Source organism: Trachurus trachurus (genome assembly GCF_905171665.1).
Source record: "Trachurus trachurus genome assembly, chromosome: 14".
NCBI classification, from domain to species: domain Eukaryota; kingdom Metazoa; phylum Chordata; class Actinopteri; order Carangiformes; family Carangidae; genus Trachurus; species Trachurus trachurus.
Genome location: NC_139903.1, coordinates 25,884,487 through 25,902,259, shown reverse-complemented (window position 1 = coordinate 25,902,259; position 17,773 = coordinate 25,884,487). Strand labels below are relative to the sequence as shown.

Here is a 17,773-nt window from a genome sequence, read left to right as displayed (position 1 = left end):
ACAACTGATAAGTCATGTGATGATTTTTCCACAGTTCATGTTTTGTGTGATTATTGTGACACTTTATCGAATCTGTGACAGAGATTTTTTTTTTCCACTGAATTGGTCAAATTCCACTCAGTGACTCACCCTGACCGTGCTTCTGTGAGATTACAGGGGTACGACAAGGTGTGTGTGTTTGAGTGTAAGTGTGCGACTGATTGGTAAAACCTGGTGACAGAGAACTGAATGTAGCAGGGGCGTCTCAAGGCCGATAAAAACACCTTTGGTGCTTTTCTTACTGATAAGACTGTAAAATGTAAATGTTCACCACCGGGGGCTGAGCTGACCTCCTCCATCAAAACTGAACTCACTTCCTGTGCCTCTTATTATTGCCTCTTGAAATATATTGAACATTTGGTAAGAGCTATTAGAGTGTGGTTTCTCTTTCTCTGTGTAGTGTCGTCTTTTCAGTTAATCACTACATCATTTTTACAACCACAAGTTAATATTGGGTCAGGCTGTTGTTACGTACTTCTATTACTGACTCCTGGAAGTAACCTACAGTGACGTTTGTGTGTGTGACATAGATTGAGAGTTTATTTCCTTGTTTAACCAGACATCTGTTGTGAGTGAGTCAAAACAGATGTGAACAGATGTTGTCAGCTCAGCTAGTTTAGCTCACATTAGGTAATTTAGTTTGTTAAATATTCTACATGAGGCTGGTCGACAAAGGTCAGAGCTTGTCAACACAGTGTCTTTTAAATAGTGAGAGATTAACACAAAGTCGATATAAGGAAAAGAGATAAAGGTATTTGAGTGTTACCAAAGATAGAAAGTGAAATAATCAGATCAGGCTTTATCACAGGACAATAACAGTGAACCCCAAACAATGGTGTGTTTACAACACAACTATTATAAACTGACAGTGGAGCTCTTATTGTGGCTGTCAACAGGTCAGTTTATACATACAGCATGGGTTTGTGTACATGACAAAATGGGTGTGTGTTATGTATGACCAGGTCAAACTAAATGTATGAGTACTGTAACATGTGTATATATGGTGTGTAACAGATCCCAATAATCTAATTATAACTGAATCTGATTAAATAATGTGGTGCTGAGTCGGCTGTATTCAGTCTCTGTCTATATATAATCTTGTCTGACAGTTGCTCACAAACACCAAAACAAACATAAAGACACAGAAACATACAATGATATTAAGTTTATGAACAAAAATGGCAAAGGGACAAAACATCCAATGAGCTATAAATAAATGAAGATACATCACATAGTGTCTGATTATCCTGAGCTCGTTATAATCACTCACTCAAATCTAATTAAGGAATTACAGTGAGATTATTAATTTTCTGACTTTGTTTCATGACATCTTTCTTTACGTTCTTCATGACACAGCCAATAGTCAAACATTTCTTTCATCTTTGCCAGGTTTATGGCACGGCGAGGAGTCCACCTGCCGCACAGGAGGCCGCTCCGGGCCTCTGGCTTCAACAGACGGATTCAGTTGTATCCACCGACAAAGAAACCAAACAAAGAAACCAAACTCCCAAAGCCTGGCCCGTCTTTCAGCATTTTAAACTGTTTGCATTGGCCTGGACCCAGTTTGTTTTAGCACCATATGCGTTAAACAGTCTGACAAAATGAAACACTTCTGTTTTACAATGACTTTTATTGAAATCTTCAACAATATTTGGAAGTTAGGCTCTTCTATAAAATACCTGATTATTCCTGGAACAAGTTCATAACAAAAACAAAAACAATCTTTTTTAAATAAGAACAACATTCATTAGTGATTCTTTTACTTTAGTCACAGAAAACACATCCTGCTGATCTGGTAACACACATCCAACACACATTGTCAGACACACACACACACACACACACATACACTAACAGAGGACTGTACAGGTTGTTGCTTCAAATTTCAAATAATAGAAAAAGATATAAAAATGTTTGAAGTGAAGACAGTAATAGGAATCTATTCAAATACACAGACAACACATGAACAGTGGAATAATATACAGTAATGCCAAAATACATTACAAACACATTTTGTCACAGAAATATAAAATAATCACACATATGAACACAAAGATTGGGGCTTTGTGTGCTGATTGTAACAGTCCTTGCATCCTGAAACTGTGAGACTGCGAGGAAGCAGATAAAGCTGTAACCTGGGGCCGTATCGTGGAGCCATCTTCAGTTTCCAAGCAGAAACTCTCCTAAGCAAATATCACATGCAAAACACACATACAGCACTGCACGCACACACACACACACACATGCTCACATTCGGAACAATCCCACAACCAAATCCATGTAAAATGAGAGCTGCCTCTTCCTCGTCAGTGACACACCGAGAGTTTCAGTGAAACACGACACCAGCCGGCTAACGACAGAGACACACGCACACACACACAGACACACACACACAATGAGCAGGTGGTTTTCAAACTCACATAATGCCACATAGGCTTTAGCTCTGCTCTGCTGGGAACAGGCTCTCATGTTCACACACTGAAAACTATTAGAAGATTATAGCAGAGCAATATGTGAATATACAAGTCGAGCAAAAGCAAAGCAGACAGATCAATATCTACACAAACGTCTTCATGTCGGAGTCTTTTCATGGGATTCACCCTGTGGTTTCAGACAGCAAAAAAACATACACACATTTTCATTTGTTTCCTACTTCCCAACTCAGTCAGTGGGCCTTTCAGACATAGTCTTTCCTGTCGTACCCTCCGCCTGCGCTGGTGCTGCGTGGGGCGGAGTACGCCATCCGTGGTGGCTTGTACTTCTTCTCTTTTGGCGGGCAGCTGCTGCACAGCATCGCCCCGCCGATCAGGAGCAGGGCGGCCGCTCCCCAGCCGATGTAGAGGGCGGCCCCCAGCTCCCTCTTCTGTGAGTTGAGCAGAATGGGGTTGTAGAAATCCCGGATGACGACGCTGGCGGTCCAGGAGACGGGGATGAGGACCAAAAGGCCGCCGAGGAGGAAGAAGATCCCGGCGATGATCATCACCTTGGCCTTGGACGGCTCGTCTTCGATGCAGTTGGTGCACTTGGCGCCGACGATGGAGATCATGACCCCGAGCACCCCGAGGATGATGGCGATGATCAACATGGCCCTGGAGGCCTGCAGCTCCTGAGACAGGGCCAGCAGCGAGTCGTACACCTTGCACTGCATCTGGCCCGTGCTCTGGGTGATGCAGTTCATCCACAGACCCTCCCAGATGGTCTGGGCCGTGATGATGTTGGCTCCGATGAAGGCCGTCACCTTCCACATCGGCAGGGCGCATGTCACTATGGCGATGATAAATCCAATGACTCCGAGGGCGATGCCCACGATCTCCATGCCCATGGACATGCTGCCTCTTTAATCTGGTCACACGACAGCAGCTGAACAAAGGCCTTGAGTGAGGAGCGTCCTGCTCTGTTGTTCAGGTGTCTGTGACAGCACCTGTGAGAGGGTGTGATGTGGAGATGCATCCACGGAAACAAGAGATCCTTTATACCTCAGGGGAGCAAGGAGGAGTCCCACGGTGATGATGTCAATAGGAGGCCGCCTCCATATACGCACACACACATAGACGACAGCACCTGTGTATATACTGTGGAGGAGGGGAGCTGGAGACAGGACGGGTGAGAAGGGATGGAGGGAGGGTGTGTTTTCATGTGTGTGTGGTTGGTGGGGGTTGGTAAGAGGGCTGCCTCTTCACTTCCAGGAAGAATCAACACTTCAAAAAAGTACTTCACCGGTTTTCTCCCAGTAGCTGTGTTGTGTCCGATGTGGTGTGAAGTGGCCAGGGCTGCTGTTACCATGGTTGTGAACAGGTAAATCACAGGAAATGTCACAGTTCCTTTCTACATAAAGCGAGTAAAAGCACGACAGCAGCTCACCACAGTGAACACCAGAGAGGAAGCTTCTGCCTCTGGCTACTTGGTGAGCTTTATTGTGAGTAAGCATAGAGACCAAACACACACACTGAGGCCGTGTGATACTGTTGATCTTTCGTTACCTCTTGGTTCCAGTTGTGTGGCTTTCTTAAACAAAATGGGATTCGGTGTTGGGATAACAATCCCAAAGCTCAGCTGGAAACCGGAATAACTGCACCCAGAGTAAATATGAGCAGAGGGAAAACATAATAGGTCAGCGCTCAGACACCTTTAGCATACACACAGAGGGATCTTCTCAGTATCGGTTAAACTCTGTGCTCTGACTAGCTCCTGGTTAACTGTACCATATCAAGGTTCAAGTTTCAAGGTTCATCTATTGTCACTCTCTAAAACGTGCTTTCACGCGAAGAGACCGAAATACTCAGGTCTCAACAACAAGTAAAACAAGTGAATAAAGCACAGCATAAAGTCCACATCAGCAGCAGTGGGGGGCAGAAGGATCAGGTAATGAGAAAGAAAGAAAGAAAGAAAGAAAGAAAGAAAGAAAGAAAGAAAGAAAGAAAGAAAGAAAGAAAGAAAGAAAGAAACTTAAAAATTTCTATTCTCAAAAATTCTAGATTTGACTCCAATTTCATTCCAAAAAGATGTCAAGATAAATATCAAAAATATTTCTCGTTAAAATCAAAAGTGCTATTTGGTCTTAAGAGTTTTATATTTTATTAAATCAATGTGTTAAATTTGGGTTAAGAAGCAAAAGTCATGATGACCTTGTGTCAGGAATTTAAAAACAGTACTAGTAGTAGTATTATTGTGGAAATAAACTTCAAAACAATCAGACAAAATGTTACACATTTTCACCTGCTTTGCACTCACTTATCCACCCACTTCAGCTGTGCAGCAATTACAGGGCAGGTTCAGATTTCTTTATTCAGGTGCTCATCTGAGCAGTGAAAGATGGTTTTATTGCTGGAATTATTCTTCAAGTCATTTCCCACATAGTGTGAGTGTAATGATGAATTCCACAGTCCCAGTGATCACTCTGTGGAAATTAAAGAAAGGTATCTTCCAGTCAAAAAAGCACCTAATAATCTGTAACGAAGGGGGGAACGTGTGTTGTGTCTCTGGAAAGTTTTGGGGACATCACTCACCTCCAGCCCTGAAAAACATTTAAGGTGCCGCTAAGGACTTGGTTTGATTAACAGGGCTTATGATGTTTGGGTGCTATCTTTGTGAGGACACTCATTGACGTCATAATGTATTCCCTAGCCTAATTATACCCTAAAGTCTTAACCATCAAACAGCCCTTGGAAAAAGTGAGGACCGGCCAAAATGTCCTCACTTCCCAAAAATGTCCTTATTCTGTTGGTGAAAAACTCTTGCCGGTTCCCTAGCCCCTTACCCTAACCTTAACCATCCAAAACAAATGCATAACCTTAACCACTCTGAACCTAATTTAAACCTAATTATAATAACCTAGTTATTATAAAGTCTTAACCCTCAAACAGCCCTTGGAAGGGGTCTGAGAAAGTGAGAACCAGCCAAAATGTCCTCACAGTCCCAAAATGTCCTCTTTCTGATGGATTAAAACTCAAACTGGTCCTCACATGTAGGCTATAGCTGTACAAGTACACACACACATACACCTCACAATTCTGTCCCACCACACATTAGCAGCACAAAGCCCATAGTAGCTCTCACCCGTCACACACACAAACACACCTCAGGGCTAAGCAGCAGGGTCATCTGTTTGTGGTCCCATCATGAAGCATCTTCATCAGTCACTTTGTCGTGTTTATGTCACAACATCAGTCGACAAACGTCTGCTGCAATAACAACCAGAACCTCGAGGTCTCCTGTATCCCTCCGCCTGCCAGAGGGGCAGGGTCTCAAAGTCAGATAAGGGCAGTATGTGAGGAAGTAAAACATTTTTCAAGCCTTAATAACACAATATGTAGCTTAATGTAAAATTAATACACAAAGTAGACATAGATAGCTAAGTGCTGTGAGTGATTATGCAAGTGCTGTTTCTTTTGTGTGAACTAATTATTGTCAACATGAGTTTTATCATAATACTGAGGTTTGGAAGACATGCAAAAAAAAAAAAAAGACTACTGTGTACTACGACTACTACTGTGTACTGTAACCCAGTAGGAACAGCAATAAACTCAACAACAAATGCAAATGAGTGATTCCTCCTGTTGCTGCTGTGATTCGCTACATCCAAAAAAAATTTGTGTCAAGATAACGAGCCGACACAGACAGCTGTCATTTTAGATTGTTCTTAACTCTATTGACAAGCAGTTACCTAAACAAGCACAAATGGGTGCTTTTCTGAAATATGACTCATATATGTTGTCTTTTCGATGTTATCGATGAAGCAGCAGCTTAAGAGTCAGATAAGATGTTTTACATTACATATTTAACCAAGTAAATCAATATCACAATCGTTTAGTCCAATTTTGTACACAAATATTTCCATTTTCTGCTACTTCATATTTCAACTACAGCACACTTCACTGCCAAATACTCAACAACTTTTATTTGTATCTTGAGTTATTACATACATTACACATTCAGATTAATTACACAAAATATAATCAATCAATCAATTATCCTGTATCATGTTTGTTAAAGATAAGATGAGACTTTATTAACTGAGGAGAGAAACAAGCCAACAAGCTATATTTATATTTTACCCAGAAGTAGGTCATGTTTATTCACCTGAGCTCACCTACCACAGAGGGAAATTTTGCCTATTCAAAGCAGGAGAGCAGGTATCTGTGGTACAGAGACTGAGTCACCAATCAGAGGCGACTTCCTATGCTCCCACTATATCAGGATCTAGAACAACATCAACATGGTGTTTGGTATTTTAATGCAATTGGTTTGAAAAGTGCAAGAATGTAACAACCAAAACTTTTATCTTACTCTATTTCAGTCTTCAACGTGCTCATGTTGTTCAAAGTTCATTTTACATGGTTATGATGACTGCATGTTTTTGAATTTTCACTTTCACATGAACGAGAGACAGTCGGTAACTACCATTGACGACACCGAGGTCATGACCTCTGTATTTTTTCCTACCTAAATGAATGAATAAAATGAAAATAAAAATAAACTATTTCATTTGTTCAGCGTACGTGGGAATACCGATGGCAGGTGATTTAATTGAGTGACTCCTCTCTTCTCCATAATAACAACACAATTCTGGTAATCTTGTTTGATCGCACTGCCCATTTGTCTCTTAACATTATGAAAAGCACAGTAATATAAATCTTATGTTTACAGATAAGTAAATATACAGGTGTGTGTGTGTGTGTGTGTGTGTGTGTGTGTGTGTGTGTGTGTGTGTGTGTTTACATAGAGATGAGAGGTGAGGTACCTGATGTTAGCTAAAAAGACACTACATTAATTAGATCCGGGCAAGTTTAAAAATAATGTGAATAGATACCGTATACAGTGGGTATGGAAAGTATTCATACCCCCTTCAATTTTTCACTATTTTTCACTCTCATCTTTTTGTACAATACAAAAGATTTGACAGGGAATTTACAAATAAATAAAAAATAAAATTTGTTCCACTTTAACCTAAATACCCACCCCCACCCACCACACAGGAAACCCACACGCATCAGATACTCAAACTGAAAAACAAAACTTAAGAAATTGAGTTCCGTTCAGTTGTGCAGCAGTTGTGCAACCTTCAGCCTTCACTACAACCCCCTATGATGGCCAGGGCCATATGCTGACGCCAACAGACTCAATAAGCTCATCCACAAGGCCAGTTACTGGTGGGTCAGGAGCTGGGGTCTCTCTGTCAGGGAGGACCATTTTGTCCAATTGTAGAGTAGAAATCTCAGTCGGACACGTGGCCAGCGTGTTTCCACACCTTAAAGGGATAGTCCAGCTTTTTTTTTTTTTTTTTTTAAAGTTGTATCGTGAACCATTCCCCAACTGTTGCTATTATCTCATTCAAACCTTTGGGTGTTCTTTCAAAGTAAAAGCCTATATTAGTATGTTGTATTATCCAAGATATTGTAATCAATTAAGCAGATTTTTTAAAAAAAAGAAAAAAAAATTCATTTGTCAAGTCACAACATTTTAATAAAAGTCAAACACATACAAGGTCTATACAACAAAGGTCCAAAAGATATGCCACAGAAAAGTTTCAATCTTTGTAGAAAACATCTGAACAGAGAAACACAACACTGTGAAATGTGACAGAGATGAGGAAACAAATAAAATCACTCACATTTGAACTTCCCTCAGTCTTTTTTTACAGTTTAATCCGACACCATTTTGACCTTGTGTCGGAGCCCAGAGCTAAATTCATTTTTGCTCAATTGTGTAAGGTTCATATCTGTGACTAACAGTCTGTCGAGAAATATATTAATCCCAACATGAAAAAAAGAAAAGAAAAATGCCATTTGAAAGCTCATTGCAGTTACACAAGTCTCTCAGTTTGCTTTACATAATTGACGACATGGTACCTCACATGCACACACTGATCAGTACAATAAAGAACATCCATATTGGATTTAAATAAATACGTAAAATATCAGTTTTACTGGAAAAGTACTCTGAACTCTGACGATAATCACATTCTCCAAAATATTTTACTACATTTTCTCTCTTTGTATTTTGAATTTTGATGCTGATTTCTCTCCGTTTGCTTCAGACCAGTGGCTACATGGCTACATGTAAACAGTTTTATCAAACTACTGCAGAGTACTTCCAAATCCATTCATCAAAAAAACATTTTTGGTTTTGGATCTAGTCATCCTTCTCTGGTGAGCAGTTGGTTCCAGGTGAACCAGTGTAATAATCACTTTTAAACATTTTATCACACATTTCCTGAACATGTACAAATAAGCAGGATACATGTGAGAAGCTCATGATAATAACTCCTTCTGTTCTCCACCTTCACACATAGTCTCTCCTGGTGTAGGAGCTATGAGCCACTGACCTCGGCGCAGCGGAGTACGCCACGCGACTCTGCGGCGGCATGCTGTACCGCAAGGGTTTCTCTTCCCGTGGAGGGCAACTGCAGCAGAGAATGGACCCTCCAATCAGCAGCAGGCCTGCAGCGGTCCAGCCCAGATACAGCGCCGCCCCGATCTCCATCTTCTGTCCTGCAGGAACCAGCGGACTGTAGAACTCGATCACGATGGTGTGGGCCGACCAGGAGACGGGCACGATCTGCGCCAGGGCCGCCGTGATGAACGCCGCCCCGGAAGCAGCCATCACCTTGGCTTTGACGCCCTCGTCCTCGATGCAGTTGGTGCACTTGGCTCCCACCATGGAGATGAGGAGGGCCACCACGCCCAAGATGATGGCGACCACGGTGAGCGCCCTGGCGGCCTGCAGGTCCGGGGGCAGGGCCAGCATGGAGTCGTAGACCTTACACTGCATCTGGCCCGTGCTCTGGAAGACGCAGCTCATCCACAGGCCCTCCCAGTAGACCTGAGCCGTGACGATGTTGGCGCCAATGAAGGCAGACACCCGCCACATTGGCAGAGCGCAGCTGACAATACACAGCACCCAGCCGAGCACTGACAGGGTGACACCGACCACTTCAAGTCCAAAAGAAACCATTGTTCACCCAGACAGGCGTCTCCTCTGTCAATCAAAAGCTCCTTTCTTTGTCCTCTCTCTCCTCTCCGTCTGAATGTTCTCCTCCTCGCAGTGCTCCTCAAGCTCTCTCCCAACTTGTGCCCTTCAAGCTCCCGGTAGTCGACCCTTCTTTCCACCAGCTACGATTCCTCCTCGAGGTAAGCACCTGCTCCTGAATCCAGTCGAGTGTTGTTTGGTCACAGTCCTCAGCACAAACTCTCTGCTGCGTGTACGTGCTCGCTCAGAAGTTGTTTCCCGTGTTCCACTGCTCTTAAGTAGGCAATGACCCTTATCGTTTTTATTACTAACTGGTCAAGCCCCCTCCTAAGACATTACATCACTCGCCCAAAAAAGCCAATCAGGTGAGTCCGTGAGCGCTGGCCTCGTTTACCACTGGGGTGTGTTGTTGTTTGATTGTGAGCTGTTTCGAATGAGGAGTATTTTTATGGTTTAACCTTTTGCCCATGGTAGCTCTGGGTGTGTCAGCTTTATTGCTGTCAGTAGGTAATGAGTGGCCAGGGCACAGCTTGTAATGTGGTTGATAGGAGACCACATGAGACTGTAGCGGATATGCAAACATGTATTCCAGTAGATGTGTGTGTGTGTCCAGAGAATAGGAGAAGGGGAGTGTGCATGCTTCTATGTTTGCACAGAGAGGCAGTGTATGTGACAGAGGAAGGGAAAAAGTGCGCAGATTCAATTTTAGCAGGACATTCTGTTTTCATAGATTTTTGCAAATATGTGTTTCATTATGACGTGTCACGTTTTTATGGTCTCAAAAAGACTTGTCACAGTTTTTATTGCAGGACCATGTACCATCCCCACTGGGTCACACAGTCTATAGGCAGTCGTATAGTAAAATTTGAGTTAATGTCAAACTAGAAATGCTTAACCCTTGTGTTGTCCTGGGGTCATTTTTGATAAAATGTTAGTTTTTTCATCAAATGGTCTGAAAATAATGGGGGTTGTTCAATACTATGATCTTCACAACAAAAATAATTTGATTGAATTATGGGTGTTTTATTGAACTTAGTAACGTTATTTGTCTTCATGGGGTTAAAAATGACCCCAGAAAACAAATGGGTGCAATGGGGCAAATTATGTCACACTATACTGCTGAACATACAGATGAACCCACCCACCCCCCCGCCCCCCCTCCCCCCCTCCATTCCCTCCCCACATGCACATGCACATGCACATGCGCACGCACACGCAGGCATGTGCACTGACACAGACAAGCACACACACACGTGGGCGCATGCAGGCAGGTTTACAGACACGCACGCACACACACACACATGCGCACGTACACGCAGGCATGTGCACTGTTACAGACAAACACACACAAGGACACATGCAGGCAGGTGTACAGACACACACACACACACACACACACACACACACACACACACACACACACACACACACACACACTCTTTGATGTATGGGGTCAAGTTATTGTCAAGACAACAAAAAACAATCAGGTCTTTTCTCACAGATTTTGGGGCATTTTACATTTTACTCTGAGAGAGACAGGCAGCAAAATGAGGAGGCAGAAGCAGTATACAGCAAAGGAGGCTCATGAACTAATTTTCAATGAAGGTGTGGAGACAAATGACCAGGAGGAAAATGCTGAGGAAGAGGAGAACGAATCAGCTGATGAAGAGGATTCAGGGTCAGAAGAGGAGGAAAATAATGATGAGGTGATAGATCCAACATACAGACCACAATGTAATTCCTCTGAAGAAGCCCCCACATCAACCACTGCAGAAATGGAAGAAGTCGAAGAAAGTAATGAACAAGATGATGAAGCTGAAATGAAAGAAGAGTCAGAAGTCGAGGACAAGATGATGAGGTAGGATCTGAAGCTGAAATGGAAGAAGTGTCAGAAGTGGAGGACTGCACTGATTATGAAGAAGAGGAAGTGTTTTCACACTACATTTACCATGAGCCTCCGCGCGCACAGTGAAATTCTTGGACCGGCGCAAGACAGACGTCTTGCCAAGAATGTTTTCATTCATCAAGAATGAAAGTCGGAGGTTCGAAGATGATCAGATACCATCGTAGTTCTGACCATAAACGGCGATTTGGCGGCGTTGATCTCATGATCCGCCGGGTAGTGTGTGAAAGTCGGCTCGCAGCATTTCCACCACAAATAATAATATCAAAATAATGATAAAGACAAAACGATATATTTCTAGAAAATGGACCCATTAACAAGTGGGTAACGTAGATTTATCCACATTAATATGAAACTTTTTTTTATAACCAAATACAAAATCCTCGTTGTACAAAATCCTGATGGAAGTTTGACATATACCAGTGTCTTATAATCCATCAATTTATTTGCCTTTGATCTTTACTATATTTGAAATTAGTCAGAATTTTGGTTTTGTAAAACTCCAAAAATAGGTTTCATGTAACAACTTTACTACTTTGGCCTCAAAACTGAAGCAAACTATCTCTTTGTTTTCATGTCTTGGAGCATTTATGACACAAAATGAAGCACAAAGTTTTCAGCAACAAAAATGTGAAGCACATACATAACACAGAACAGTGTCCAAGACCATCAAGACTAACTTGAATTGCTTCTGTCAGTTATACATGCATGCTATGGTTTTATCACATTTCTTTTAAATACCTTTCCAGGAGGTTGTGTCAACAGGAATATTAAATGTAAAACTGGTAATCAACAAACAAGAAATAAGACTAATTGAAGAGGAATGATCGGAGACAGACTGTGTTCAGGCACAGGTCCTGAACGGTCTTGGCCTGAATGACTCTTAGAAATGAGACCATGTCAGTGCTCTAGTTTTTGTTCACACCACGTCTGAGTGACTTTATCAGTATTGACCCATATACTGTGCTGTATGAATCCTACCAGTTTGCCCAAGCGATCGTTGCAATACTTTTTTTTTTTTTTTTTTGCAATACTTGCTGCCATTAGCGCAATCTGACACACTTTTATCTTGTATACGTGTCGTGTACCCATTATCACACTTCAATATTAAAGTCAAACAGGCCTGCTAAAAGAATGGCTAAACCTATAACCGCGATAAGATAAAGCCTGATTAAAGGCTATTCATTCTGATTATCTTCTGTTTAGGAAGGAAACAAACTACACCAACTGCTCAAATCATGTCCGACTGTAAACTCTATTAGACTCTTTGTTTCTGTATTTAAACAGGAGATATTTGATGGATATTTGATTTGATTCTAGGTGCTGCTTAACCGCACTTATAGGCTACAATGAGTTCTTCAGCAACTGCATGAATGACATGTGGTCATTTGGAGTCATATTCCTGCACATCAGAGCATTAGGATTTCAGTTATCACTTATAACAGTGATAGTGATCCTTAAAATTGGTCAATATGTGAATATGAATAAAAATGAAAAGCTTGACAATATATCTACATATCCAACTTTATAATTGTACATAATGGAACTTAAATTCTAACCAGGCGGGCAGATATTCACTGTTCATTAGCACATATTTATTATTTAGAAACACTGCAAAATCCCCACAGATACGCCTCCACTGATTTGCGCAGTCAGGGAGTTTCACTCAGCCTCTCTGTCTATGACAAATGAGTTTCGGTAAGCAGCCACATCACCCATTTCCTTATTATTTACTTGTGTGAGCTCTTCCTCCTCTCCAGCGGCAGGGAGAAAACACACAAACGATCCTTCATCAAACCCAGCTCAGTGTGTGGAGACTTAAATGTGTAGGCAATGTCAGAGGGCAGACTGTCTGAACAACAGGTTTATCTAATTGGGCAACTGCCAATGGCGATTCAGATAGATGGCATGTTTCAACTCTTGCCAACATGATGATCGTATAGTAGTAACCTGAACACTAGGGGTAAGACGCTTATAAAATATCACTATAGACTGAAAGCACTGATACTGTGTTCCTTAAGGTGCCGTAAAAATTAAGGTAGCTACAAGTAAAAGCACATGTAGCGATGCAGTCCACTGGTTTGATTCCTGATCTTACACATGTTTTCTGGATGTTATGAGTGACTTTAGTGTGTGAGCTTCACAGTGACTCATTTAAACATGTGATTTATGCGTGCAGCTCCACCTCCACTAACTATTGTATGACAATAAAGCACCACTTTACTTTACTATATTTACTCCTCAATCATAATGATGCAGCAATATAATGATGTAACACTGACACAGGAGGGCTATCACTTTGAAAAAAATCTAAAACATTTTCTTACAAATACTTACATATCCAAGTATAATTTTACTTTAACTTAAGATGGTATGGTGTATCACTGCTATTTTTGCAGCATATATAATATAATATATATTTTGTACCACTGGACTTTGCCAACAAATTATAACAACAATTTAGTCAAACTCAATAATGGTGTAGACTAATTATCCTCACATGAAGTAATTAATTAATTTAACATGAAACTTGACCACAGTTGTTTTCTCAAACTGCACAACATGATTTGATTTTTTAAGTCAATAAAAGTATTTGGCGCGTGAAAAGATCACACAGTGGTCACACCACTGGAAACGTGCAAAACAGCCATAGAAACCTGAACACATCCTCTTTAATCTTCAGAGTGAAAGTGTGATGTCATAAAAACTGTTTCCCTGAGCAGACCTGGCAAATGTGTTACACCCTAAATTTAAATAATGCAAAAAAAAAAAAAAAAATCCCATTATACCATATAGCTAGTGTTTTTAAAGGCAGCTTTGAAGCATGAGATTCACATTCATGTGTCTGTGTTTCTCAAACGTCTCCTTTTGACAATCATCAGCCTTTCGTCTCAAACTGCCCATTTCAAAGACAGACAGGGACTTCCACTGGCTGCCTATATTGGGTCACTGGTCAGTGGTGATACTGCTCTATAAAAGGACTCTCTGTTACTAAATAATGAGTCTTCTGAAAGAGCCAGAGGCCTTGGATTTAACGGCTGCTTAGAGATTTATGGACACATGAAGAAGTGCGTGCAGTTAAAAGCTCTTTGATGCCACACTTTCACAACAGCCTCGACATTCTTCTGTCTCTTTGTGTATAGAAAGTTGCTTGATACATTTGCTAAATGCACGAGCATGTAAATCAAATGTTAATAACTAATAAGTGTGTGAAACTAAACCGAAAGCGTTTATATGTTTACTTTTAACTTTTGATTCTGGTTTATCAGGTCTCTTTCTCCTGTGGGTTGTAAATGATTCTCACAGTGACTTCTGGGAAACTCAGGGCAGGTTATGACACAAAGTAGAGAAGCTGCTGCCTCCCATTGGACAGAGCAGGGAAGGGCAGTGAGGAGACAAATCCATCTGATGTCAGTTTTACAATGTTTACACGTTTCAAAATCCAGACCTGTCAAATATGTTGTATATCATATCACTTGCACTTAGACTGACCCCTGTTTGTTCCCTCCGTCCCAGCTCCACCTTCACCAATTTCCAGTACAAGCTCCTTTCTGAGATCAAATCTGAATCCCCCCCGATTTGTTCACACTTACAATCAGCCTTCAGTGTGATTCAGAGCATGCACACACACACACACACACACACACACACACACACACACACACACACACACACACACACACACACACACACACACACACACACACACACACACACACACACACACACACTGAACATAACAGAGGTCTTCTTCACATGACCTCATTCATTCCACATTCATTTTGTAATATCTCTCCATATAAGTGCTCTTTTTTTTTTTTTTTTTGTAATTCAGAGTATGTTGAAGTAAGAGAATGGGTGAGGGAGTTCACATTTCACTGCATGTGTAGCATTTCATGAATTATCTAACTTCAGCGTAACTTCATGAAATCACGTTGGTGGATCGACCTGAGTTATACCAGAGTGTGCGTCACAAGGCTCGCACACTGTGCGTCTCATTAAAAACACTTCACCTTAGTGACTGTGTAAAAATGAGGTATTTCACCCTCTGCTTATGTAGATGGGAGTTCTGATATTGTCATATAGTATATGTTGGTGGCATGTAGCTGTAGAGGTGGAAATTGTTGGTGAATGACATGGAGAAATTACTGTAACTGAGAATTACTGTAATGAGTTCAAATATATTTTCTTGCTGTTATTTCCCACAGTGCCAACCTCTGGACACAGTTAGTTAGTTCAGCTTCAGTAAAATCTCAGTGAGCTCTTTCTGTTCTTTTTAGCCGTTTGCATTTATCATGTGGTTTAGAGTGAAACTTAAGATCAGTGAGTGTTAAACTCATGAAAGCGCACACGGTGTGAGTGCAGTGGGCCCTTAGCTCAAAGGTCTCAATGTTTTGAATTAAACTGGAGATTAATTTTTAACTTGCTCCTTGGTGTTGTTTCTCCACCAGCAGAAATTATTTCAATTTCCAGGGACACTGTTAAGCACAGTGATTATTACGATAGAGCCCTTTTTGGTTTGTTTTTCAGGGATGCAGGAATACAGTCAAGAAAACTGAGCGAGAGGTGAAGCTGAGGAAAAGTTGAGCTAGAGAGGCAATATTATTTAATTATTTAATTTAGAGGGAAGCTCCCGTTATTTCTGGTTGTTTATAGAGATTTGAGAACTGTGCTATTGTTGCTCTTATTTTAACTTTAAGTTCCATTTTATTTTCTCAATGTTTCACCACCCTCAGAACTATATAAAATTATATCCGATATTAATTAAGAACTTAAAGGGGTAGTTCAACATTTTGGCAAATTGGCCCATTGTTTTCATGTCTTGGAGCATTTATGACACAAAATGAAGCACAAAATTTCCAGCAACAACCATGTGAAGCACATAACACAGAACAGTGTCCAAGACCATCAAAACTAACTTGAATTACTTCTGTCAGTTCTGTCATTGTCATTGTTGTCATTATACAAACAGACCTTAAAACACTGGATCACACACCAATGAAATTGTAATCCTTTGCAACATTCAGTTCTGTTTCATAAATGTTTCCTAGTAAAGGATTGTTTTTGAAAGAGATAGTTCAACATTTGGCAAATTGGCCCATTGCCATAATCTCTATAGTCATAGGTTTGTTACCTTTAATTGTCGGTGCAAGCTATTTTTAGAACGGCGGAGCAGAGCCACGAGCTGCTCAGAGCTACGCTACGGAGGTTCATGGGATTTCTTGGTTTCCCTCATCAAACTCATCAAATACACAATCCAACAACTCCAAAACGCTCTCGAGGACAAGTTGTAGATAGTAAGATAATAACGGAACGTTATGAGACAGAGTTGTTTTCAAGGCAAATGCAGAGACTGCTTGCCAAAAAACTGCCCTCGACAGGAATGCGCATTTTGCATGAATTTACCTTGAAAACAACTCCGTCTCATAACGTTCCGTTATTATCTCATAGCGTGGTGAATGTGCAGGTCACAACTTGTCCACCAGAGCGTTTTGGAGTTGTTGGATTGTGTATTTGATGAGTTTGATGAGGGAAACCAAGAAATCCCATTAGCCTCCGTAGTGTAGCTCTGAGCAGCTCCGCTGTTCTAAAAATAGCTTGCACCGACAAATACAGGTAACAAACCTACTCCTAAAACTAGGGATTATGGAAATGGGCCAATTTGCCAAAATGTTGAACTACCCCTTTAAGTTTGACAGCTGTCACTTCCTGCCGAAAAGAATTTATGGGTATTAAAATACCCTGAAACCAGATTAACCAGAGGACAAATATAAAAAGTTTGGTTACTTGTGATGAGGAAATGTTTCTATCATGGCCACAAAGTTAATGCAGAATTAATGTTTAATCTATTAACTAGGCATTTAGAAAACTTAAGATTTGCATAAACCTTACCGAACACGTAGTGGGGGACAGGTGTGGTGGTGGTGATGTCACTGTCTTGTGCTTTGTGAGACAAACATCCGCTCCTGCTGCAAAACCGAAACACACATTGCACACATTGCCCTCAGAATGTATTTGTCACACATGGCTGATGGCATCTTCACAGCACTGGTATCTACTTTGACTCTCGTGGCATGCCATCCATAGCGTCTGAAGGTGTGACACGACGTCACTGGGCACAAGACCATATATGGTCAGTGTGAAGTTTTTGTCATTTAAAACAGAGTGAGTCACCTCTCACTTGGGACATGACTCCGCCCACCTGCTGCTTCAGGTGAAACTGGAGGTGGAGGAGGGGAGCTGAGGGGGGAGATGTTAAATAAAGTGCTGTTACCATCCCCCTTCTCTTTAACAAGATGCTTCCTTTGTGTAGAAATTGTGTTTAATCATGTGGTGCTTTATGCAAACCTGATGTTGTTGACC

General features: G+C 41.3%; 2 protein-coding genes across 2 annotated transcripts; both read right to left on the bottom strand.

The window, feature by feature from the left end:
- Nucleotides 1–2,716: 2,716 nt before the first annotated feature.
- LOC310997412 (claudin-3-like) lies at nt 2,717–3,367 on the bottom strand (the record flags this gene model as incomplete). Its single annotated transcript, XM_083987091.1, has 1 exon — nt 2,717–3,367. One exon carries the CDS (start codon nt 3,365–3,367, stop codon nt 2,717–2,719), a length of 651 nt encoding a protein of 216 aa, XP_083843217.1.
- A 5,453-nt stretch (nt 3,368–8,820) lies between these two features.
- LOC310997411 (claudin-4-like) lies at nt 8,821–9,542 on the bottom strand (the record flags this gene model as incomplete). Its single annotated transcript, XM_083987090.1, has 1 exon — nt 8,821–9,542. Exon 1 carries the CDS (start codon nt 9,490–9,492, stop codon nt 8,821–8,823), a length of 672 nt encoding a protein of 223 aa, XP_083843216.1. The 5' UTR covers nt 9,493–9,542.
- Between the last annotated feature and the right edge of the window lie 8,231 nt (nt 9,543–17,773).